Raw genomic sequence first — 24,299 nt, forward strand, 5'->3', positions numbered from 1 at the left:
ACCATAATCGCTGTATAAGGCACAGCCTCGGGGGGCAAATTAACCGCCCTACGTCTACTATTAGGACTCATGGGGCGATCAGTATAATCATTATTGGCTCGCCCCCCACTCGTTGGGAGGGATGGTGTTGGTTGTTTAGATCTTCTAGGTGCCGGAACAGGGGGCCTAGACAGTTGTGAAGGGAGCAATGGGGGAGCATGGCTACTTGTAACACTATCTTGTGCCCCGACCGGGACCTGTATGCTTGTTCCAGCAGTAGACGGTCCAAACCCTGCAGAATCCAGGGGAGCCGTCTGTGCACCTGGACCCAACCCCCTGCTAGGACTGATCCTATTATGTGCATCTTCTAAAGCCTTAAGTCTATCAACTATGGAATCCAATTTTGCAGACAGAGGCTCCAACATGCTCCTAAGGATATCCCTAAAAAAGCCAATCAGAGCCTCTGCTGCATTTGGAGGATTTCCTCCGAATACAAACGGGGCAGAACACCCAGGTACCACTTTAACTAATGGCGGATCTGAATGATCACAGCCAATTCCTGGGGAGATAACCACGGGAGAAGCCGGAATGGCAGAGCTAGCATCTAATATTGGGTTAATTTTATCTACTTTGGCCCTTTTTGCCCCTCTTAGTTTCCTTAACTTTTTCCTTTTTAAAGGGTGGTAGACTCTCCTGCCTACGGGATCAGTTGGCGCTGCAACCTGCCCTTCATCCTGCACTTCAGACATTTCCGCACAATTAATATGCGGAGTGGACTCCGCCACCCCCGAGGGACACAGAGACTCACTATCCCTCAATAGATTGGAAGGGGTCCTAAGTTGTTGGAGGACTGTCTCGATTGTCTGGTCAATACTATCCATGAGAGATAGATGGGTGGCATCAAAAGGTGTTGGAGTACTAATATCAATGGATGAAGAGTCCGAGGGGACCATTGATACTGACACATTTTCCACACTTGCCTCAGGGAGAATGACTGGTGGTGTGCGGCCTTTGCTAGCCGCAGCACTAGTCTTAGGAAAGAATTTGTCCAATGTGCTAGAGCACTGTTGGGCAGCCTTACTCCTGGATACTCTAGTGGCCATGGCGGGCGGGACAGTCAAAGCCACAGGCTAATGGAGTATAAAAAAGAGCCTTGGGATGATGACAACGTTAGAGAGGGGGCCCGGTCCGGTCTCTGCCGGCCTCTAACGGCCTAAAACGGCCCGCTCTTTGCCTGGTCTTCGCCCGCGCTGCGATCCGCGCTGCGAATTCGCGTGGACTGAACTAAGTAGTGAAGGGGGCGGGGCTGCCGGAAGAGGAACAGGTGAGCTGGATGAACGGAGCGGAATGCTCCCAGGTCCTCGCAGTCCCGGTGAGTTTGGCAGTTCAATGGCCCCACAAGCAGCGTAGCGTCCTGGGCAGAGAGAGCAAAAGGAAGACCCACTATTTCACATGTATTAGGCCACACCATTAGTTATATAGGCCACACCTCTAGTGAAGGGTTCTTAATTATGCTAGTTACATCACTCCCCTTGTAGAGCCTCCTGCCTTTTTCATTCCATTCAAAACACAAATGTATGCCTTGAAGATGAGCCAGGAACATTGCTGCCCTCTTTTGTGGCGTTCCATCTGGAGAGATGTTTTTTCATAACCTTTTGTAGATATGCATCTGTGAGTGCATTCCTGCGGTATTAAGTGCTGCATGTATTTGTTCCTAGGTTAGCAAATTTGCAGGCACATTAACATTAAAGTGCCAGCAGCTGCGGAAGTGACATTGCACAATCTTCGATTCTGTCTACCTCAGGGCTTTAAGTGGGATGAAATAATGGGGGTGGGAGGGTGTCAAAGGGGCGTGGCCAGTGTAATTGAGGGCGTGGCTTAAAAACACATCAGCTAAAAATCTGTTTTTAGCATAGTGTGCCGCTAACTGGCATTTTGCTGCCTCTGTCATTGCATCCGCATATTTTTTTTGTTTTGTTTTATATAGCGCGAACTCGACCCGAAGGTATCTGCTTTACATGAGCACCAGTTGCATTACAGATGGATACATTCATTTTTTTGGGGCACAGGGAAATTAATTGATTTGCTTAGGATAAGAGGATGCTTGAAGCTAGTTCCACAGCTTCAGAGTCGGCCACCCTAGCCATTAAACCACAATATACAAGTAACATTACACCTACAAGAAGCCAAGACTATTTGCTGTGTCAATGGTTGATCGTTGCGTGAGCAACAACTATGGCTTCCTTGTATATATGAAAATCCTTCAGTTCTGAAATGAGACTGTGAAATAACTTAAGGAGTCTCTTTGAAGTTAAAGCACAGACAGTGAGGGGTGGTACTGCTACAGAGCTAATATTTTTTTCCACCCTGAGGGTGAGGGCAAAAATGAAGAGCCCGATAGAGACCCGTCTCAACACCTGCTTTTTAGAACTGCCGGTGCTGAGCAGCGGCAGGACCCGGCCCACTTAAATCCCAGACCTGCCGCTCAATGACATCACGGATGTTGGCCACTTACTCCACCCGTAGCTCTTAAAAAAAACTCCTACTTGCAACTGGATGGTAAGGGTTATGTGAGGTGGGAAAATGAAGTAGAGGGGCTTGTAGAGCGTTTTTTTTCTCCATCTGTTGTAGCTTACTGACCTGTGTCCAGGGGTTTCAAGGGTGGTGCCACCGGCCACCTGTGGTGATCCCAAATTGACGCCCATGCACCTTTAGCCTATAGTCCAAATGGTTGACATTTAGGAATGCCCATTGGCAACTGGAGGTTTTAAACTGTAGGCATGTTTGAAAATTCTCCTTTCTTGCCTTTCTTCAACTCATAGCTGTTGCCAAGGCGTCGCGACGAAACGGCGCAATTGCGCACTTTGAGGAGGCGCTATGGCGCAGCAGCATGACAGGCGCAGGGCTTTCTGTTCACGGCAGCAGCTGTCTGCGCGACAGGTGCACCGAGCGCGCGCCGCCACACCTGCATTCTTTCGCTGCCGCCGCGCTTGGTTTCTGTCAGCCTGGGTACTGCCGGCCGCCCAGGTGCAAATTGATATCGCGCAATCAGACTGTGATTTGCAGCCCTGCAAGCCCGGGCCCCGCCCCCGCTCTCGTGTCCCTGCATTGCTAACAGTTTCTGGGTGGGTCGGTGTCAAGAGTCGGGAGTTATTTTTAAAGACTCAAGAGGTGAGGCTTGTCGCGCAGAGCCAGGAAGAGGGCGGTTTATGTTTGCAGAGCTGACATCAAAGTGCGCAGCTCTGCCTACACACAGGCAGAGGACTTGCCCCCTCCGGAGCAGCAGGTACTCTTTCCCGCACAGAGCCACCGGCTGACCAAAATCAGAGCCCAGATACGAGAGGCTGTTGTTGTTTTTCTTTGCTGGGATTTTGCTTGAATCATTTTTACCTTTTCCCTGTGTGCGTCGGACTTTGGAGCTTGGAACTGTGTTGAGCAAGTGGCTGGCTTTGATATGTGCGACTAAGCAGCAGCGCTGGCTTTCAGCTGCCAAAAACTAAGCCATCGCATTTTGCTTCTCTCCCCAGGACAATGTCAACGTTTTTCTGAAAGCTTGTGGAAAACTTGGGCTGAAGGACGCGCAACTTTTTCACCCGGGGGATCTGCAGGACCTGTCGAACCGTGTCACTGTCAAGTAAGTTTCCAAAACGGCGTTAAAGTTTCTTGACCTTTTTTTACTGTGTGGGTTTAAATCGGGGAAGAGGCGCGCTGCTGTATAGTTTAATGCAAAGCTAAGTGTAGCGTGGAGAAGACCCGTGCAAGTGCTTTGAGTAATCGGATAGGGTCTAAGAAGCCCACTTTCTGATTCTAAAAACTGCCCTGGGTGTTTGTGCGAGCATGCACCACTGTGGCTGTGCTTTATGACCTGCTCTGGGTGTGTGTCGAGTTTATGAATAGAAACACTTATTTTGTCATCATCTAAGTATAGCAAATGACTGGTCTCTTTGGAGCAGCATGCTGGCATTGTTGCTCTCTCTCTGGTGAGGGCTTCTGAAGGCCTCCAGTTGAGACAGTTTGTTTAGGAGCTGGTTACATACACAATCTTAATGTTGGGGTCTTTAGCAGGGGTCGTACAAGCTCAGGGAACACTGTGATTGAGGCTCTGATGTTGACAGTCTGCTGCAAATTTCCTATATTTGGAGTGGATTTGATGGTGCTTAGATGTGGTGTCTGCCTGCAAGTTCTCCAGGCTATATTGCAACGGTTACCCGTCTCTCCCGCGAGCGCGGTGGTGATCGTGCTGATCTGAAGGCATTACCGGGGTGTGCAGTGGATTAGAAGATAAATCTCACAGTTACCGCTAACCATTTGTTTTGCCCTTTGGCATTTGGCTGTAAATGCATTTTTATGCTAAAGCAAATAGGGCCTACGACAAATATTCCCTCTGGGTTATTTTGGCTTTGCTCATGTGAGTGGTGGTTTGCCTTCCACACAAAGGATATGTTATGTTATTGTATCATCTTCTGTTTGAAAACATTGAAACAAGGGTTATTGTCTACTACAGTTTAATGTTGGGTGGTTGTGGTTTAAGCTTTGTTTTGTTAGTGGTATTGTGTAATGGTACGGATTACTTTGTGAACCTTAAACATGAAAGATGCAACGTGTGTAAGGGTGTATTATCATGGTAAAAATATTTCATCACATTGTAGGTCATTGGTGGGTAACTGCTTCTCTGAAAATTCATTAAACATTCTTTGCTAGTATTTCTTCTGTTTCGTACATGTGACATGTCCGTGCTACAGTTCTTGTAATTTTCAATATCTAACACAAAAGGCATCAGGCCATCAATAAAAAACCAAGCTGGGTTACCCTAGCTTTGACAGAAGGTGCCCATAGAAGAGTCAAATCCTAGTTGTGGTGTTCCTAAAAAAGGACAAAGGCCCCCCCGCTCGACCGTCTGGCCCCTCCTCACTGTGGTTCATTAAAGGTGAACATGGTGGGCTTTCCCTGGAGCTCTTTGAAGGAGATTTGTATACCTCACTACTGGCGAAGTTCTTGGGACCTAATTTGTTAAAAATGCGCAAGGAACAGTTAATGGTGCAACCATTTTATTGACGCCTCGGTACTGCACGAGTAAAAACCGCGTGCTCGCTATTCTGTGCAATGTAAACTTTTAGTCGTGTTGATATATTTCAGCCCCTTACTCTAAGGCCCTATCGAGTCTTGAGGATTCATCAGAACTAGTTCCACCCCATACATCTATCCCAACACCATCTACTAGGTGTTGGTTCTATAATCTTGAGTCACCGAAAATAAAAATAATAGAAGGTAAAATGCTACACCACGTGTAAAATGGTTTCTAATAGTAATACCATGTATCAGGTGTACTGTCCAGGTTCGACACTGATCCGCCTCACACCTGTGATTTTAAACGCATGTGGAGCAGTGTCGCCAAGCATAATCTTGATATTTTAAGTACCAAGAATTATTCAGATCTTCTGCCCTGCCATTTTAGCGGGAGCATAGTCCGTCTGCCCTCACGATGCGCATGGTAAACCTATTGGGTGACACCGGTAGCACCTCTTTATTAGTATAGTAAACCTGCTGTCTCAATTTAATAAGCTATTCGTTTCACAGGCTGAAGTAAATTATTTTATTGGCTTAGGTTTACGCTCCAGAGACAAAACCTATAATTAGCATTACCCTGTGATGTCCTGTACTCTAATAAATCAAATTGGGAAAGTCAAACCTTTGTAAACAGCCTCAACTTAGTTAACCACGATTGACTAGGGCCTTTTCCCTTAAATGGTTAGTTACCACATGGTTGCAAAGTGTAATTATGTTACATATAACTGAATACAACTCACTGTAAGATCTCAGTACTATACAGACACTAAGTCATTAGGACACGTAATTGGTGCTCGTGAGGGTAGGATGATTCAGTTATTGTCTAGTTTGCCTTATGCAAGTAATCAAAATAAATATATATGGTACGCGGTAACGTGTTTTCACTCTAGCTCCTCGCCCCAGAGCCTCTGCAGCCAATGGAGAAATGTTTATAAGAACACTCTCTTGCGTACTTATTCATCCATATTGTAATACCTGGGCTTTCACACTCAGTTGCGCTGAAGCTGCTTTAAGCCCTAGACAAAAGAAAACAAATGTGAGGCATTAAAAAAAATATATCGGATACTTCTTTAGATTAGTTTCACAAAGAGTGTAACCAGTGAATAAGAATACTGATTAGTTTAAATATGCCAATGTATATGTTGCTGCAAAAGCTAAGTTATTTTTGTTTAGTACACTTTTGACACTGGTGTGGTCTCTTAATGCTGTGTGTGTATGTATCGTTGCGGTTCATGGTTGTTGCAGAAGTTTTCTTGCCAGTAGAGAAGATTGACTGCATTGTAAGTTAGGTGCAAGATGCTATCTTAGTGGACAGTGATGCATATGTTACTTATGTCTGTTCATCTCAACCTACATTCTGGGCAGACTTATGAAATCAAGATATCCCAAACCGCAAGATAAAAAACATGGCAACAAGAACTTGAGTAGACTTCTTAAATTGCAATCAGTCTTTTGCACTCGGACAGGAATTACTTGGTCCTTGGTTTCTTCTACTCTTGATGCTCTTCTCAGTGTCATGGTGGCAATGTGTTGATAGATGTGACATGATTCTGAGTAAATTGTTCTTCCTGAATTTCACTGTACTCGCTACCAGCAAAATCTAGTTTTCAGGTTTAAGCAAAGATAGCCCTCAAACACCCACCTATCCACACACACACACACACACACACACACACACACACACACACGTCTCACTTGCTCTCTTCTTCCCTTCCAAACTGGAGTCAAATGCCCACTATCTATGTCCCCCCCAAGTAGCTTTTTCCCATCAGCATTTCTTGACTTGCAGTAGTAGACTGTAAACCTAGTGTAACTCTCTGGCCTAGAGAACACTTTGATTTTCTGGCTCTCGTCCATTTGTGTCAGACTGCAAGTAAGCAATATAAAATGACCTTGGACCATCCTCCTTCCTCCTATAATTTCTAGACTCCCCCCCCCCTGAAAATCAGCAAAAATAAATGATTCTCTCATTAGATGGGATCGTTTAGGAGCACTGCATTGGATAATAGAAGTGATTTGGCATAATCTGAAAGGGGATTGAAAATGGCGGCATGCCGCTAGAGAGTGTGGTTGGAAGAGGTTTGGTAGGTTGGTCAAAGGATGACTGTGAGATATGTTAGGTAACTGAAACCCACTGTTTGGTGACATGACCATAAATGTATTTCATTTTAAAGGACCAAACAAAAGAAGAGAGTGAGGAAAAAAAGTGCGCGTTCTTCTCCCCTTGATACCTATCGCAAACAACAAGAACGAGCTGGCTCCCATATCATTCAGCTAGCATCCAGTGTTTATATAGTAGTCTCTCTGGGAAAAAAACATTAGATTTTTTTAAACGAATCCTCACACACCAACCTAGTTGGTGGCATGCTTCATCATTGGGTTACTACCTAGAGGGCAGGGTGCCTCCTAGGTGTGCAGCGACGTCGGACTACAGCAGAGCGGGATGTTTTTTAGTGACGAAGTGAATTTTGTGAATGTAATATAATAAATCTACGTCCTGGATTCTCTTCCTCATCAGGATACATTTAATAATGAGCTACTAGGGCAGGATTAAAAACACTACTGATTTACTGATGTCACCGAGATAAATGATCTCGCACATTCTGGAATGGTATACATGTTTCAGCCAATTCATGTGTGTAAGTCTGCTTTCTTCAGGACCAGTGCTATCGACGCCGGTAGCGACCCCGAACAGATGCAATGAAAAGCACACTCTCTGTGGTGTGCGTGGCGAGGGGCGAGTTCCTAACTTACGATGTACCCCCGAGATGGAATGTTATAGTTGCAATACATTTTATGCAACATGGATCCCGGTGATATATTGTCACACTTTCATCAAGGTCTTCTGCCTGCTTTTTCACCTGCTAAGCAGGATCAGATGTGAGAGAATTTTTCTCAATTACATCCACTGTTGTTTTGAATTCTGCCCTAGGAACGCATTATTAAAATTGTCCTGAACAGGAAGAGTATCCTGGAGGTAGTTTTAATATATCACATTTACAAAATTCACGTTGACACTAAAAGAATCTGGCTCTGCTGGAATCAGGCGTCGCAGCACAGCTAGGAGACACTCTCCCCTTTAGGTGAGAACCCGATGATGAAGCATGCCACCAACTTGGTTGGTGGGTTTTAAAAAAAAAAAAAAAACTATTTTTTTTTTCCAGAGAGTCTACTATAGATACACTGGATGCTAGGTGAATGATATATATGGTAGTTAGCTTGTTCTTGTTGTTTGCTATATTTCATTTTAAGGGCACAACAGATCAAGTTAACCATGGTGAAGTTTCATTTTCTCTTCATAGAGATAAGTAGCCTCATGATGAGAGATGCAGTCTCTGTTCTTAACCCCGTTAACAAGAAACAGACCTAGCCCATAGTAGGAAGCTACATTACACAGAAAACAGTTATATTTTAAGGAAGTTGCTCTTAGATATAAAAATATGTTTTTTAAAATTACCAAGCCGAAAAAGATGATTAGATGAGAAGAGAAAATATAGTGCAGAGGAGCACGAATACAGGGATGCAAATGAATGTGGTAGAGTCCATAGATTATGCACATGTTTTACCAGGAAAACTGCTACACATTGACCCCAGTTTATGAGCAGGAAAAAAGGAAAATTAAAAGCACCAGATAGCATCCGTATCAACCTCCCAAAAATTGGAAACATGACAAATTTAAAAAAATTTGTTTTTCAGTCTGCTATAAATCATCGGAGAAATTTTCCATTGACTGTAGTACTGGAGCACGTCCTATTCCTCCCTAGATGTGGAACTTGGTAATTGAGAGGTGACATTTTCAGTTTCTGTTAATGTAGTTGAAGATAACGGGAGGCTTTCAGTCATTGGTTTAGATAAGCAGGCTCCAAAGTTTGTACATTTCTCTGATACCCTATTGCAAAGAGCACAGTCTTATCTGCTGTGCACAGGAAATTCTTCTCTGCTTTTGGTTGATAAGTCAGTCTGCCGAGCATCAGTTATTTCTGCCACAGATTTGCTTGGCCTTTTTTTTTTCTTCTCAAGTCTGTCCTGGTGCACTTCAGCGCATCTCATTTTGTAAGTTGCAAACGTGGTATTTTACAAATTACCTGCTTCTGGGCTCACCCTGCCTCCCAACTTCCTCCTTCTCTTATTGCCCTCCTAACGAGTAGATGGGCCATTTCCACTGGAGAGTACTGTGACCATTAGAGCTACCTTCTTGTCTTTGTACCTTCTCCCAAGTCTTCCATTGAGGAGTTTTTAGCATGCACAGCCCCAAAGTCTCTTAGGATCCGCGTACTTGAATGGTATTTTGTGAGTGAATGAGCTGTCACCTGCAGCACAGATTTCTCTAACAAGACACATTACAGCATGAGGTGTCTCCTGCCAGAAGCATGTAGGTAAACTCCCATGAATGCATTGGTGGGGCTATGTGGGAAAGATAAAGCACGCTCTGTTATTTCAGGCTGGTGACAGGTTTGTTTCATGTGCACAAAATCTATAGCAAGCACTGGTAAGCCAACAAACCCTCAATTGAGTGTTAACAAAAAAAATAAAAAAAATCTTACTATAGTGCAAAATAATGTAACAAAGGATTGCTTTGTGTATACAATGCTTTGAAGAGGTAAATAATTAAATCTGTGATGACAGAATATGCTTTTCAGATGTAAAATAGTTCCTCATGCATTCTGTAGGAAGGTGGGATCCTTCTAGCATGGTTACCCCCACTTTTTGCCTGCTGTCAGTGTATTTTTGACAAGTCTGACTGGGATCCTGCTAATCAGGACCCGAGTCACTGTGCTTTCTCCCATAATTTGTCCGTGGTAAGTACTGTTGTACCTCCACAATTGGCTACTGGTGTACCCTTGTAAGGCTCTAGTATATGGTACTAAGGTACCCAGGGAATAGGTACACCAAGGGTCTTCCATGGGCTGCAGCATGTATTGTGCCACCCATGGGAGTCCACTCAAGCTGTGCCTACAGGCCTGCCATTGCAGCCTTTGTGAGCTGGTGCTTGCACCTCCCACGACTAATATAAGTTAACTTATATTTGAGGTCACTACACTTAAAAACTGTAAGTCCTGAAGGCAAGGTGCTTGGTTATGAGTGTGAGGGTGCCCCTGAATGAGCAGGGCACCCCTACAAACCCTGTAGTTGATTCTCCTTGCTTTTAAAGTGCAGTCAGCCATTTTGATACATATAGTGGACATCAGTCATTACTAGATGTCTAACTATATAGTGTCTGCACCGTTCCTGGTCATGTTTGATGATCAAACATGTTGGAATCATACCGCAACACAGATTCCAGTGTTGGAATTATGATCCCATGTAGCAGGGGGCTCCCTTAGGGTACACCCATGTAATCCCGGTTACAGCCTTTCAGGGTCTGACAGCAAGCTAGTGCTTCTGTGACCATAGACACAATTCTGCCCTCCTGTTTCTGAGCCAAACTCGAGCAGGGAAAGGTAGAACAATAGGTTTCCTGTCGCGGGGAGGTGTGACCACCTCCCTAATAGGACGTAGTGTATTGGGCTGGGGTGGGGGCGCTTGCTAGCGCCACTAGACTGCTTTGAAAGACACATTTGGTGCACTCCTTGCATACTCCAGTTTGAGCCAGATCAGGGAGCCCTTGGCTCCTGCTCTGTTGTGAAACAGGACAAAGGACTTGGGAGTATCCTCCCCTCTGTCCAGTCCCTCCTCTGGCAGGGACACCTGAGTCATCCTAACCTCCTTCCTAGGGTATTTAAGGGCTTACCTATGGGTGGGTCCTCAGATTCATCGTGGGACAAGACGCAAGACTGAAACCACTTCACTCTTGACTGTCTGGACACTTGGACTTTGCTGGACTTCGCCTGGAACAGAGACTGCATCAAGGAAGACTACTGCTGCTTCTGGTCTCTCTCTTATGCAAGTCCTCTTAGTCCTCTGTGACTGCTTGTCAGGATGTTCACCAGACCTGTGGGCATCGAGGACACAAAGTTATCTCCCTTGGAGTGACGGAGTCACTCCCCTGCATCTGCAGGCATCGCAGCAAAGCTGACCGGTCTGCTGCTCCCGACATCCCACAGACCTCGAAAGGCTCAGCAGCACAGGTGGTAATTTTGCAACTCCCTCGATGCCGTGATCTGTCTTCTCTGCAATTTTGAGGCCAAGATCCTTTGCCTGACCACTGGGACCAAACCCCTGTGCACCGTGTCGACTTGCTGTTGCCAAGGCTTGTTGGCACTGCACTCTAGAGGTCTTTGGGCTACAAGAAGCTCCAGCATCTCTTCCTGCCAAGTACATCATCCTCTGCACCATGGGCCTTCTTCCTTGGTGAGCTGCTCGAGGGCATCTTGCAACTCCTGTGCCTCTGGCCTTTGGTCCTCTTGAGGGTCTTCTACTCCCGGGGGCTCCCCTGCTTGCTCAGGACCTTCTCTGGCTCTCCTGCTTGTGGCGAGTACCTTGGACCTTGCTGTTCCAACATTACTCCTTATTCGCTTTCTATGCCAGTTGCACTGCCAAGGGTTGTTGGTGCTCCCGTCAGACACCAAACCCCTGGTTCTCCACTAACAATGTGGGACAGCTCGTGCACGGCTCCTGGTCTTCCTCAGCATTGCCTGGTCCTCACAGCTGCAGCGACACGGTCACTGTCAACACTTATGAACCGTCCGACAACAGTGGGCATTGCTCTTCTGTACCTCCTGGTCACTTCCAACTGGCATCAACTCTGCCCCCTCCTCTTCAAGAATCCGCCCTTGGATTCCACTGGTTTCTTGCACAGTCTTCTCCAGCGGCATCTTTCCTGAAGTCCTTCATTGTGGTCTACAGTGTTTCCAACGTCACTTCGCACCTATGCACCTGGCTTCCCTGGTGTCCGTATTCTGGTGTAGGTTTCCTAGGGTATCCACAGGTGGGGTGACTCTCCAACCTTCTGTCTTTCACGTGGTTTTTTCAGGGTCCCCTGGGAAGGGTCCTTCTTCAAAACTGCAACCGCAACTTCCCTGTTGACTTCTTTTGGACACGCAGCTGTGTTTCTACTCTGCACACAGCCTCCATGGTGTTCTAGGGTACTTACCTTGGGTGGTTGATTGTGTCCCCAGCTCCTCTGAGTCTCCTGGTCCAATTCCCTACTTTAGAAACAGTTCGCATTTCACTTTTATTAGTATATGGTTTGGTCTCTCCTTGGAGACCACTGTATTTTGTGCTTGATTCCTTATTTGCAAGTGAAGTATTATTGTGTATTTGTGTTTATATCTCCGGGTAGGAGCTATACTAATGTTAGCGAGTGTTTTGTAATAAATAGACATATTGTTATATATACACTGTATTTTTTCCATGGCTGTTCAAGCAGAGCTGCTTGCTTGCTTGAGCGGTAGTGATATACAGAATTTTTATGCAGTATTTGGAACTTTTCGTTTAATGGCATAATTAAAAATCATTTAAAAGTAGGGCGTAGTGTTAACAAGAGCGAAAGCTCTTGTGCAGGTATGCTGAACAACTTGATCTAAATGATAGTCCAACCGCAAGAGATGACTTAGTAGGCGTGCCCGGTTTGTACTCCTACACAATGAGGGAAGGGCGAGAACCTTAATTCTGTTATACAAGTTTTGAAAGGACGTTGTGGTCCAAGCCCAGACTGATCATTAGAGGCTATGAGCTTGCTGTCAGTTGTCAATGCAGATAGTGAGTTGTTTGCCGCTGGTCCACATGGAGACCATCAACTTTGACTCGTGCCTTCAGTTGACATAATAAAACCTCCCAAGTATAAATTGCAATTAACTGGAGAAGTGACAAAAAATGTTTGACTGTCCAAGTATTTGTATCCCCGTGGCACACATCTAGCGAGGAACTGGCAACAACTGCACTGGTTATGTTAACAGAGATTCATGTTGCACTCTACTGTCCTTCATGTGGACCCCGAGAGCTGTTGGGTTTGGATGTCTTCATTGTCTCGAGGGAGTTTTTTTTCGTTTTGAGTCGTTAGCATGCCAGCCGTGACACCTCTCCAAGGATCTGGCTCACAATTTTTAAACACTGACTAGTTACATTTGCTACGATGTTGCCACAGTGGCAGCAAAAAATATTATGCTAGTTGCCATGCCCTTGGGATGTCTATCGATCTATCTAGTACACCACAAAGATCTTTGTAACCCCCTTCTCACAAGTGACTATATTCCAGACTTCATCCTAGATCTGTCCGACAGCTCTGGGAGTATATATCCAATCCGCAGGATATGCTGAGAAAGAAGTACGTCATCGTGAGGAATCGCAGAATAAATACAGGATTTAGGATGACCGTGCAAGACAATGAACCATTTTGCCACTTTGCATTTATTTCTTTTATACTTTGTGCATTTTTTGTCCATAGTGCTTTACAGATTTGCACAAGCATGTTATAAAATACTAAAATGTATCTTGCAATATAAAGTTAGGACTAAGTTTAAAAAGTGCATGGAAAAGAAAATTAATTTGGAAGAATTTTAATGCCCGCAATAGTAGACAATTGCCAAAAGTTGGTATGGAATTATTGGTTTGCCTGCCAAAAGAGGTGGTTGCGTGGAAACTTGAGGTAGCAGGTTGGAATATCTAGTTTTAAAAGAGGCAAGGCAGCCTCAGAAATGAACAAATATAAGGATGTGCAATAGCGCTAACAAAAGGGGGAAAGCCGCGCATACTAAATAACTCATTTATGCAGCAAAATGATATTGAAAAGAAGCGTGAACAGGAGGCACAACGTATAGGGTGCATACAGGTAACCTATACATCCATTAGTTAGAAACAAATAACAGGCTGAAAGCCCAACATGACAAGAAGAGCTCTAGTTGTGTACATTAAATCCATTGCTCTGTAATGCAGCACAGAATACAATAATCTTGAGAATCTACTTAAGTAATCTAATGTACGGTAAAGAAATAAGAGTACTCTTCTTTTATATAGTGCATGATTGAATAAAGTTGTATGCAGCTGGATTTTAATGCAGGCCAAATCAATGCTAGTTGTCTACAATCCGGTGAAGGGTAAATTAATCAGAGGCTTCCTGATTGTAATACAGGATATTATGAGTGTAGTCCCTATTGTAATGCAGGGTAAAGCAACCAGATGCATCTCCTGGAAAGTACTGCAGAGTAAAACAATCAAAGTAATCCGAGAAAATCTCTTTCTTTGATCATTTATACCGTGAATTAGTTGGAACAATGAGGTTCTGTGATGTATTGCAGGCTTCTGTGTGTGATTGTAGGCATGCACTTGATTGTAACTTAAACTTTTCCTGTCCAGTACCTCTTTTGTGTGTGAGGAAATCTTGCTCCCTACTGCTGCCTTGCTGTGCCCATTGTGTGTATGAAGGACGTACAGGTGGACAAGCCAACAAATGAACAGGGAGAGCAGAGCTGAGCCGAGCCAAGGGTCTGGCTTGGCTCTTAGAACCCATGCATGAACCGAGCCCTGAAAATGTTTGCTATGTAAATAATAAAAAACAGTCACGTAAAATTTGATAGCTTCTTCAAAATTTAAAAAAAGTGGATCCATTTGTTTTTTGCCTCTTTTGTGCATTTTTTCAAGTTTTTATATAGTGGAAACTCCACCCGAAGGGATTGGAGCTATTTAGCTGAACACAACTTACAAAAGGCAAGGTCACATTGATTTTTTTTATAGGTTCAAGGATTAATTGATTTGCAGACAATCACAGGATATTGAGCTGACTGCCAAGATTCGAACTTGGTTCCCAGTTCAAAAGTCTGCAGCTCTGACCATAACGCCACATCCTGGGTAGAGAGAGGGTGGCGGGCAGAAGCCGCTTGAAAATTCGGCTCATTATGAGCTCGAGGTTCCAACAGGACCTCGAGCTGAGCCGGAGCCCGGTGTCCGGCTCGAGTATTCTGAAGCTGGGCAGGGCCCGCAACGCTGTGACATTTCCTTGGGAAGTGCAGCTCCTTTTCCTTGTTATCAGAATCACTTGCAGCACAGTTGTGATGTATTGTAGATACAGTTTTTAATCCCAGCCTCCCATTTGGACAAATTGTGTGCTTTTGGGCAAACATTTTTTGAGCTTAGTCGTCTGCTCCGTTTTTGACAAACTTGAGAGTATTTAGACTTACGGTAAAAGCTGCAAGTACACTTTTGGTTAAAATATAAAATTGAATGGATGTTAACTGGGGATGGGAGAAGTGCCCAGGCTCATGGTATATTAACAAACATGCAATATGGTGGTAAATGCATACCCTTTGCGGTAAGTAGCAATGCGCTGCATTCTCGGGTCTACTGCTTACCTGTTTGATCCTGGGCAAATCATACTCTCCTTGTACAGCTCTACGTTGAGCTGACAATATCTCACCACTTAAAACGGGCTTAATGGAAGAAATACACATCAATGGTCCCCATCATGGTATTCATTAACACATCCTGGGCTGTTTCTGGGCAAGTGGGTGGATTTGCATCTTAATAGAAGTACGTGCTTTTTAAGCTCTCTTGTGCAGGGTCCCCTCCCCCTGTGCTGCAATTCCTTCCTCCCAGCTAATGATGGGTATCTCTTTCACAGCTCCTGGTGGGCAGAACGAGTGATAGCTGCTTGTACTGTATGAGGGTTAAAAATGGCATGGAACCAAAATGCGGCCCTGTAGGGCTGTTGTGGGACAGGAGCCCGGATTTCAATTGACACCTGCAAAATGTGGGACTGCAGGCCCACCTAAGCGCAGTCCCTGTATATGAAGTCGGACCTCATTGTAGTTAACGCTACTTGGGGCCCACGTCAGTATGACCCTCTGCAGCTGATCAGCCAATCTGTGTACATGCAATGGCATGACTCGGCAGAAGGGGCTGAAGTGGTGGTTTTTCAGGTGCGCTGGAGTGGGTTTACCGTGGCTAGTGCCTTAAGAAACAGAAATGTCACTTCTTACAAAAAAAGGTGATTATGGGGTAAACAAGAGGCAGACCAGACTTGAAAGAGCAAAATATAAAACACATTGCTTTGTTAACATGAGCTTCTTACAGCACTTTCGTTTAGGCGTTGGTGAAGTAAATTTACAACTCGGACTCTTAAAATCTAAATGTCTGTTAATGCAAACGAGCATACGGGAAAAGAGAGCATGTAATCGCATTACAACTTCAGTGGGGCGTAGTTCTGTGTAAGGTTCAGCTGAAGAGCACTTTTCGAAGTCTCAGCAGTAAAACAAAGAGGCAAAAGGCTATCATCTGTGTTTTACTGGGTGTACTGTTCATGTTTTCTACCATTAACCGCGTGCACCAGCTGCCGCCGGGAAGTGGTCAAAGCTGGGAGTGAAGTCCGTAAAGACCGGGGAAGCTGGTGGCACGGAAGTCGTGCTAGGTAAGGCTCTATTCCAGAGTGCTGATGCCTGCTGCTGTGTGGAGCAATAGCCTAATCTGTGTTGTTAAAGGAGTATGTTTGACCTGTGGTAAAGGTCGCTCTAGACTAGAGCCTAAGGATTTACTCTGCCAGGGTCACTGCAGACGTAATGGGTGCTGCAGCTTGGCCTTACATAGCACCGTCTGCTGCTACTGACATGTGACAAAGTGCAAAGCCGAGGGCTGTGCGAGCAGCGACAGAGGAGCAATAGCCTAGCCTAACTGCATAAGCCTCACGGGGATGCTTACAGAATGCACGCTTGTGTGTTATAGGATCAAAATGCTGGATGGCGAGGCACACTGGATGGGAGACTCGAATGAATGCTAGTGATGCAATTTCCACCTGGTGGATTGTGGCTGAAGCTCTCGGGAAAATGAACTAACTGCAACAGTCTGGTACAAAATAAAATTCAGCATGCGGTAGGGATCTCAGAGTGGCACTGCCCGTGCCTTTCCTACATTATTTTATAAACTAGTCAAAGTGTAGAGAACATTTGCATCTGGGTTGGAATGCATCTAGGAAAGAACAGAGAGAGAATATTTCACTCTTATGTTAAATTATAAAGGAGCTTTGGTATAAATAACAGCGAATTTGTAGAAGGACCTTATTTGTGAGACATCTGTATATGGCTCCTTACCTGAAAGAACCTGAAGTTCATTAGATGTTCTTGTTGAAACAAACGTCACTGGGAAGGCAAAGGAGATTTCATGAGTTTAGCTGAGGCTGTGTTGCAGGCCTATTGAGAATGTGTCTCACCGTACACTAACCAGCTGATGAAGGTAGCACGTTTCCATTTGTACTAGAACCTCACTCTCGAGTTTTTTATATTTTACGATCTTGCACAGATCACACCAAGATATGTTAAATTATGAAGCGGGTCAATAAGTGTTTGTTTTCTTCTAAGGAGCAATTTAACTCCAGTGCCCGAGGCACTGAAAGGCTGGAATTCATCATGCTGCCATCTCACCAACTAACTTAACTGGAAACAGAAATATATGAAGAATTTTTAGCAAGCCACACTGGCTGCAAACTAACTTTTATACCTTATTTTTTAAAGCACGACTTAGCAGGTACAGTGGATGCAATTGGAACATGTGACATTGCTGCTAACTGGGCTACAAAAAGATTAATGCTAAGCTCATGGGCTTATGAAAAGAACAATGAACCTTGTAAGGAATTTTTTTGTGCCATGTGCTTTATCTCGCCCAGTTGTATGAGAGTGGCAATCCTGTTTCACAGGAATATCCAGAAACTGCCCTTGGCTTGATCCAGGAAATCACAACACTAGTATAGACTAGCTCAGACTAAGGCTTTGATTTAGGATGCGTCCATGACTGATTCTCTTTTAAGGGAAAGAAAGATTTTGTATGTGATGTTGGTTCAATATCCACAATTATCATATGACATGGGATTCTTCTTCATTGCAAAGATTACATTTATTGAAGAGGTGATTTCATGAATATAGTATAGTGTTTTTTCTCTATGTTGAGGCATCACCCATATATCCACCAGCATGGGAACTAATCACATGATTAATTGATTACATAATTAAATTAATTACATGATATGCAAAATCTGTGCTAGTTTCCTAAATGTATGTAGAGCAACATGCTACTTATATTAGAAGTGTGCAGCAGAAACCTTTCGATCGGTATGGTGCCCAAGTTTTAAACAAAATACATTAAAAAAACAACCTGATGCGATCTGATAAGCAAGTGTTTTTGCCTACAACCAGATGTCCGCTTTGAAGCGGATATAACATAACCTGGTTTTAGATAAAATTCCCACCCTCACCTTAAGCCTGTCTCCAGTATGAGGTGACCTAGTCAGTAAGTACCAACCAGATTGTCTGTTATGTACCATGCAACCTCCCTGTGTAGATCATGACGCTTCCTCTTGGGAGAAATGTCCATCCCCCTGTCGCCTGTAGCAGTTCTTAATAAGCTCCGGAGGGGCATGATTTCAATGTATTTGCCCCCCAATCCTATTCATAGTCTCTCACTCTACTAGAAATGGTGTGTGAGATTTTCTCCATGCCCAGCAGGTTAAGTTCCAGTACTCTCTCTATCCCCTTCTCTTCTTCTAGAGGGATGTGTAAGTTTGGTTTACCGCGCACAGCATCAGCGACATCAGTCTGCGTCTGCGGGAGTTGAAGCGGCTAGGTTTGTTTATAGGTCAGGTCCTACAGAGCTGTTTGTATATCTTGGTGCAGCAAAGTGAAATGTTTCCCCAATTGTGTTAATGACCGTCTCCCAGTACTTCTGTGGTTTTTAATAAAACCTTAAAATGTATAAGTACCCTACCCGAAATGTTTAAAGCCGATACTTAAATGATAATGTGTACCGAGTTCAGGAAGCGTATCACAGATTATGGCAGGTTGGTCCCAGAGGGCGCTTACTGCTGTCTGAGGCTGTGATTTTGACTTGTGCCGAGGTATTGTGTAATTTATATTTTTTGAGCTTTCTATAACATTATCACTAATCTATGCTGAGGTCTGAGCATTTTAGCTCAATGTATTTGAGCAGTAGCATTGATTTGCTAGCCTGAAGGATTTGACGTTTGATTTATTTTTCTTACTTTTCTCAGTATATCCTGTATCGTATCTGACTGAGAATCTTTTAGGATGAAATGAAGGAAGCTATAAGTATTTTAAAAAACATACCATGTGATATTGAGTAATGAGATTTTCAAACTTCTTGCAAACCACGTTGTATTTTCAAGAAATTATACTGAAAAACGCAAAGCTGAGGTACAGTATTTTTTAAAGGTTTCGTGGAGAATGCGTACCTGAACACCCCTGAGGTTTTTAAGGCTTGCCTGACGCAGCACTACAGTAATATGTAGCTCTTCAGATCCTCTGGATTTGTGAAAATCGTGCTGTCGAACGTACATTTGGCTAGAGGTGGGGGAGTCAATGAAAGCTCAAGTCTGAAGCCTGGCTTTGGGAACCTCGGGCCATGCTTTCATGTGGCTTCTCCCGGCCACCGTCACTCTAACCTCATGCACAGAGGTAAGAACAAAACATTAACATCTGAGGTAAAAGGGGGGGGGGGCAAATAGTTACCCATTTAGAGGCGTCTTTGTACAAAGTGAAACCAGAAACCCTGAATTAATCTTGGCTTCACCGCATGACCAAATTGTGTGATTTTAGGCATATCATTTGTTTCACCTTTCCCCCCCTTTTCTAAGTTATTGCATATGAAAGCACTTTACAATATGTGCTCCAAAACATGGCTGATGCTTATCGTGTTTTACTCATGCAGCTGATCTTGCAAACGTGTCCTTTTCAGTCGGCATAGCCAGGAATCAAAATGCAGGGCTGCATTTCCCGGCATTAGTTATTGTACAGAAATTAGAAAGACAAGTATAGCTCTATTGCGAGTGATGGCGCTGGAATGAGAACCCTCGTCTACAGATCACCAGTGACTCATTCCTTGAGTGAGAGGGGGTCTCCAGCTGTGTCTGTCCATCTCCGTGTGCCCAGCTTGCATGTGTGTGTTCCTGTTGTCAGTCCTCTGATGGGGAACAGGCGGGGGCTCTGCAGTTTTTGTCTCGCATTCCCACAGTTTGCGTTTGACAGCGCTCTGAAATCTATGAAGGTTTTTAGCAGCAGGCCAAGGTGAAAGGGTCACCTTGATGAACAGTATTCTCACCAGCGTGAGCAGTTGGGTTTGTATCGCCTGTGTTGGGTTGCGTTTCTGATCCTGCTAATTGTGTTTCCATCAAAGCCGGGGAGTAATTTGAGCTGTGAGATTTGCGGCGCTCTGCCGAGTTGCTATTTAAAAGTCTTGATCGCTGCCTGCAATGCTTGTTGTTTGAAAGACACACCCTCGTGTTCCCACCAACAAGACTATAAGGAGACGAAATGAAATAGAAGGCATTGCTACTCGAGATTCACGGAACCGATCAGCTGTGGCGCGTTATATGCCGCGCCACGAGCCCTCGCGAGAGCTCTGCAAGCAGGAGTGAGTATAGGAAGTCTGAGTGGGACAGGGCCACACCCGAAGCCAGGGCGCGGCCCGGCAACAAGGCACAACATAGGTGTCCTGTCTGCTCTCGAGATGCAAGGTCGAGACAGCCCCGGGCTAGGATTGTAGGGCGGAAAGGCCACGAATACCTATGCTGTGAACAGGCACGTTAGGGTCCACCGAGGGCCAGCGGGAGCAGAAGAGCACACAGGCCGCACCCATTGGAAGAGTTGGCCGCTTTAATAGGTCAGGGCCGTGGGCTAGCTTGCAACAACAAAACAATACCTATCCATCCTCACTACTAGATCAACTCTTTCATTACCCCTACTGCCTTTCAACCTCCTCAATATTGCTGAGCCTTTCAACCAAACAGCAGCATATCAATCAATCAGTACAGTTATAGAGCGCACTACTCACCCGCGAGGGTTTCAAGGTGCTGAGGGTGGGTGTGGGGGGGGGGGGGGGGGTGCTGCTACTGCTCGAACAGCCAGGTCTTGATGGTGTCTGAAGGTGAGATGGTCTTGGGTCAGTTGGAGGTGGGTGGGGAGGGAGTTCCAGGTCTTGGCGGCGAGGTAGGAGAAGGATCTGCCGCCTGTTGTTCATCTGGTGCGTGGTACGGTGGCGAGGGCGAGGCTGGCTGAGCGGAGTTGGCGAGTCGGGGCATAGAACGAGAGGCATTTGTTGAGGTATTCAGGTCCAGCGTTGTGGAGCGCTTTGTGTGCGTGGGTGAGGAGCTTGAACGTGATCCTCTTGTTGACGGGGAGCAGGTCTCTCAGGTGGGCGGTGATGTGGCTGTGGCGGGGGATGTCCAAGATGAGGCGTGCAGAGGCATTCTGTATGCGCTGCAGTCTTTTCTGTAGCTTGGCCGTTGTCCCTGCATAGAGTGCGTTGCCATAGTCGAGCCGGCTTGTGACGAGGGCTTGGGTGACAGTCCTTCTTGTTTCCGTGGGGATCCATTTGAAGATCTTTCGTAGCATGCGGAGGGTGTTGAAGCAGGAGGAGGAGATGGCGTTGACTTGCTTGGTCATAGTGAGCGATGAGTCCAGGACGAACCCTAGGTTGCGTGCGTGGTCGGTGCTGTGCCCAGGGCGGCGGGCCACCAGGAGTCGTTGCAGGCGGAGGGGGATGGTCCAAGGATGAGGACCTCCGTCTTGTCTGTGTTCAGTTTCAGGCGGCTGATCTTCATCCATTCGGCGACGGCCCTCATTCCTTCTTGGAAGTTGGATTTGGCGGTCACTGGGTCTCTGGTCAGGGAGAGGATCAGCTGGGTGTCGTCAGTGTAGGAGATGTTGAGGTCGTGTGCGTGGACGATGTCGGCGAGGGGGCTCATGTAGATGTTGAAGAGCGTCGAGCTGAGTGCTGAGCCTTGGGGTACGCCGCAGATGATCTTGGTGGCCTCTGAGTGGAACGGGGGTAGGTGGACTCTCTGGGTTCTGTCGGTGAGGAAGGAGGAGATCCAGTCCAGGGCCTTTCCCTGGATCCCTGTGTTGTGGAGACGTGTTTTTAGGGTGCAGTGGCAGACCGTGTCGAAGGCAGCTGAGAGGTCTAGGAGGATGAGGGCTGCGGTTTCTCCGTTGTCAAGCAGGGTTCTGATGTCGGTGGCAGCGATGAGGGCGGTCTCGGTGCTGTGGTTGCTGCGGAAGCCAGACTGGGACGGGTCGAGGGAGCCGTTTGTTTCGAGGAAGTTGGTCAGTTGCTTGTTGACTGCTTTCTCGGTGACCTTCGCCGGGAAGGGGAGCAGGGAGATGGGCCGGAAATTCTTGAGGTCCTTGGGGTCTGCTGTCTGCTCCTTAAGGAGGGCGTTGATTTCAGCGTGTTTCCAACTCTCAGGGAAGGTGGCAGATTCGAAGGAGCTGTTGATGAGGTCTCGGAGGTGGGGTGCGATGATGGTGTCTGCTTTGTTGAAGATGTGGTGAGGGCAGGGGTCGGATGGAGAGCCGGAGTGGATGGTGTTCATGATCTGGGTGACGTCTTCGGTGTTGACCGGGGTCCAGCGACTGAGGAGGGCGGTGGGGGGGCGTTGGTTCTGCGGCTGGTGGAGGCATCTGGTTTGCGAAGCTGTTGTGTATGTCAGCGAAATTGCGGTGGAAGAAGGCCGCAAGGGAGTCGCAGAGGTCCTGTGAGGGGGGGGATGTCGTTGGAGTTGGAGCTTGGGTTGGAGAGTTCCTTCACGATGCTGAAGAGCTCCTTGCTGTTGTGTGCGTTGTCTATGCGCTCTCTGAAGACCATTCTCTTGGCGATGCGAATGAGCTGGTGGTGTTCACTCCTGCCTTTGCTCAGGCCACCACTGTTTCCAAACATACTAACCTTTTGCATGGCAAGTGTCACACCCTTGTCTTAAACTTTTTTCAGGTCCCTCTCCTGAGGTCGCTGCTGAACTCCCCATTCCCTAAATCCCCGCCGAGCTGCATTCGCAGCAACACCCCAGCCCTTCTATGCTATTACGTCAACACTGTGTTTTCTGCCACAGCCTGTCATAAAGCAGCAAGAAACCAAGCGCAACAGTCTTAATTCCAACAAGTGCCCCAAATAAGGTCGACTGCTTCACAGCTGTAGCTACCCCCCCAGACAACCTCCTGGAAGCTACCCCCCAGACAACCTCCTTGTAACTACTTCCTCCACTAATTATTTACCTTGACCTCTAACCAACTTACCCAATTTGATAAGGACATGTCCGAAGTGGAAGCGGGTGTTTTTTTTTTTTGTTTACAAATATATTGATTGATTTTAAATAGATAAATAAAATACAGCAAACTAGTCTGACTATCCTCCTCATTGCCTCGTCTAATGCGATTATAACAGTGCCATTCTTTCCAGTACAAAAGGCGGCAACCATGTTTATAGTATAGTTCCACCACTTATCCCATAACTTGTGATATTTCTGAATAGAGACCCTCGATTTATAAAAGTCTTCTGTGTTTGCACAGTAGTTCATACCGAGTCCATTCCTTCACCATAGGTGCCCTTGTTGCACGCCAGTGTTGATCAATGTCTATCTTGGCGATTAGTAGAGCTGATGCCACAAACCTTCCAGTGTCAGGCGAGCCCCCTCAATCATCCATAATTCCTAATAAGGTCATCTTAAATTCAGGTGTAACCTGTCTGCGCGCCACCCTAGACAGTATATTGCAGACCCGGTATCTTATCTTTGTATTACAGGACACTCCGATATTGTGTGGAAAAAAAGTGTGCCATCCTCTCCCAATCTCATGCATCTGGATCTAATCCCGGTTTCTTTCTACTTAATCTAGTTGGACTAAAATAAACCCTCAGAGTATTTCAACTCGATGACTCTTAGGTGCATGGACAATGCCAGGACCCTGAGGTTCTAGTTTCCGTCATCCAGGTCTCTCACGTCTTGTGCCCATTGTTCCCTCAGGTGTAAAGGGTGTCTGGTGTGTTCTTAACCAGATCCTAGAGCAGGTGTCTCCAGCCTTTTCTGTAATAAGAGCTACTTGTGCTCAATGGAAATCATCCTGAACTAACAATATTATTAGTGTTGTAATAATGACCACATCAGACAAGATTAAAGCGGTGTCCCCTATGCAAAATTCCTGACAGTCATCTCAGTGCAGAGATGCCAGAAATTATCACTTCAGTGCATCATTCAGGTTTGGCACACACAGTTTAAAAAAGACTGTCAGTTTGGAATTCCTTTACATGGGTAATACATAGGCGGCATAGCTATAACTAAGGTCAAGGTAATATCAGTAATAAGTTTCACATAGTGCCACATGATTCATCACATAAATATCAGCTTTAAATATATTCTAGAAATTCAACCACTTTTCTCCAAACATACTTATGAGGTCTGAAAATATACATATTCTCTTCTCAGTTGCACACTTTTTAATTTTGGTATACATCTATTCAACCAAGCAAAAGCCTTGCATTTCGTAAACTAGACTGCACACAGGAGAGCTACTTACAAGTAAATAGAGAGCTACCATTAACTCACAAGCTAC

General features: G+C 45.5%; 1 protein-coding gene across 25 annotated transcripts in view; it reads left to right on the top strand.

Annotated features, from left to right (window-relative positions):
* Window positions 1-24,299, top strand: part of LMO7 (LIM domain 7) — a 480,465-nt gene that overhangs the window by 272,107 nt on the left and 184,059 nt on the right. For 22 of the 25 annotated variants that reach the window (XM_085622039.1, XM_085622044.1, XM_085622040.1 and 19 more), the window contains exon 4: window positions 3,507-3,613. In XM_085622039.1, coding sequence (XP_085478165.1) covers window positions 3,507-3,613 — 107 coding nt within the window. Of the gene's footprint in view, window positions 1-3,128; window positions 3,266-3,506; window positions 3,614-24,299 lie in introns of those variants that run through there. The other 3 variants (XM_085622035.1, XM_085622036.1, XM_085622037.1) reach the window with 1 other exon arrangement.

This window comes from Triturus cristatus, chromosome 8 (assembly GCF_964204655.1).
Source record: "Triturus cristatus chromosome 8, aTriCri1.1, whole genome shotgun sequence".
Taxonomy (NCBI): domain Eukaryota; kingdom Metazoa; phylum Chordata; class Amphibia; order Caudata; family Salamandridae; genus Triturus; species Triturus cristatus.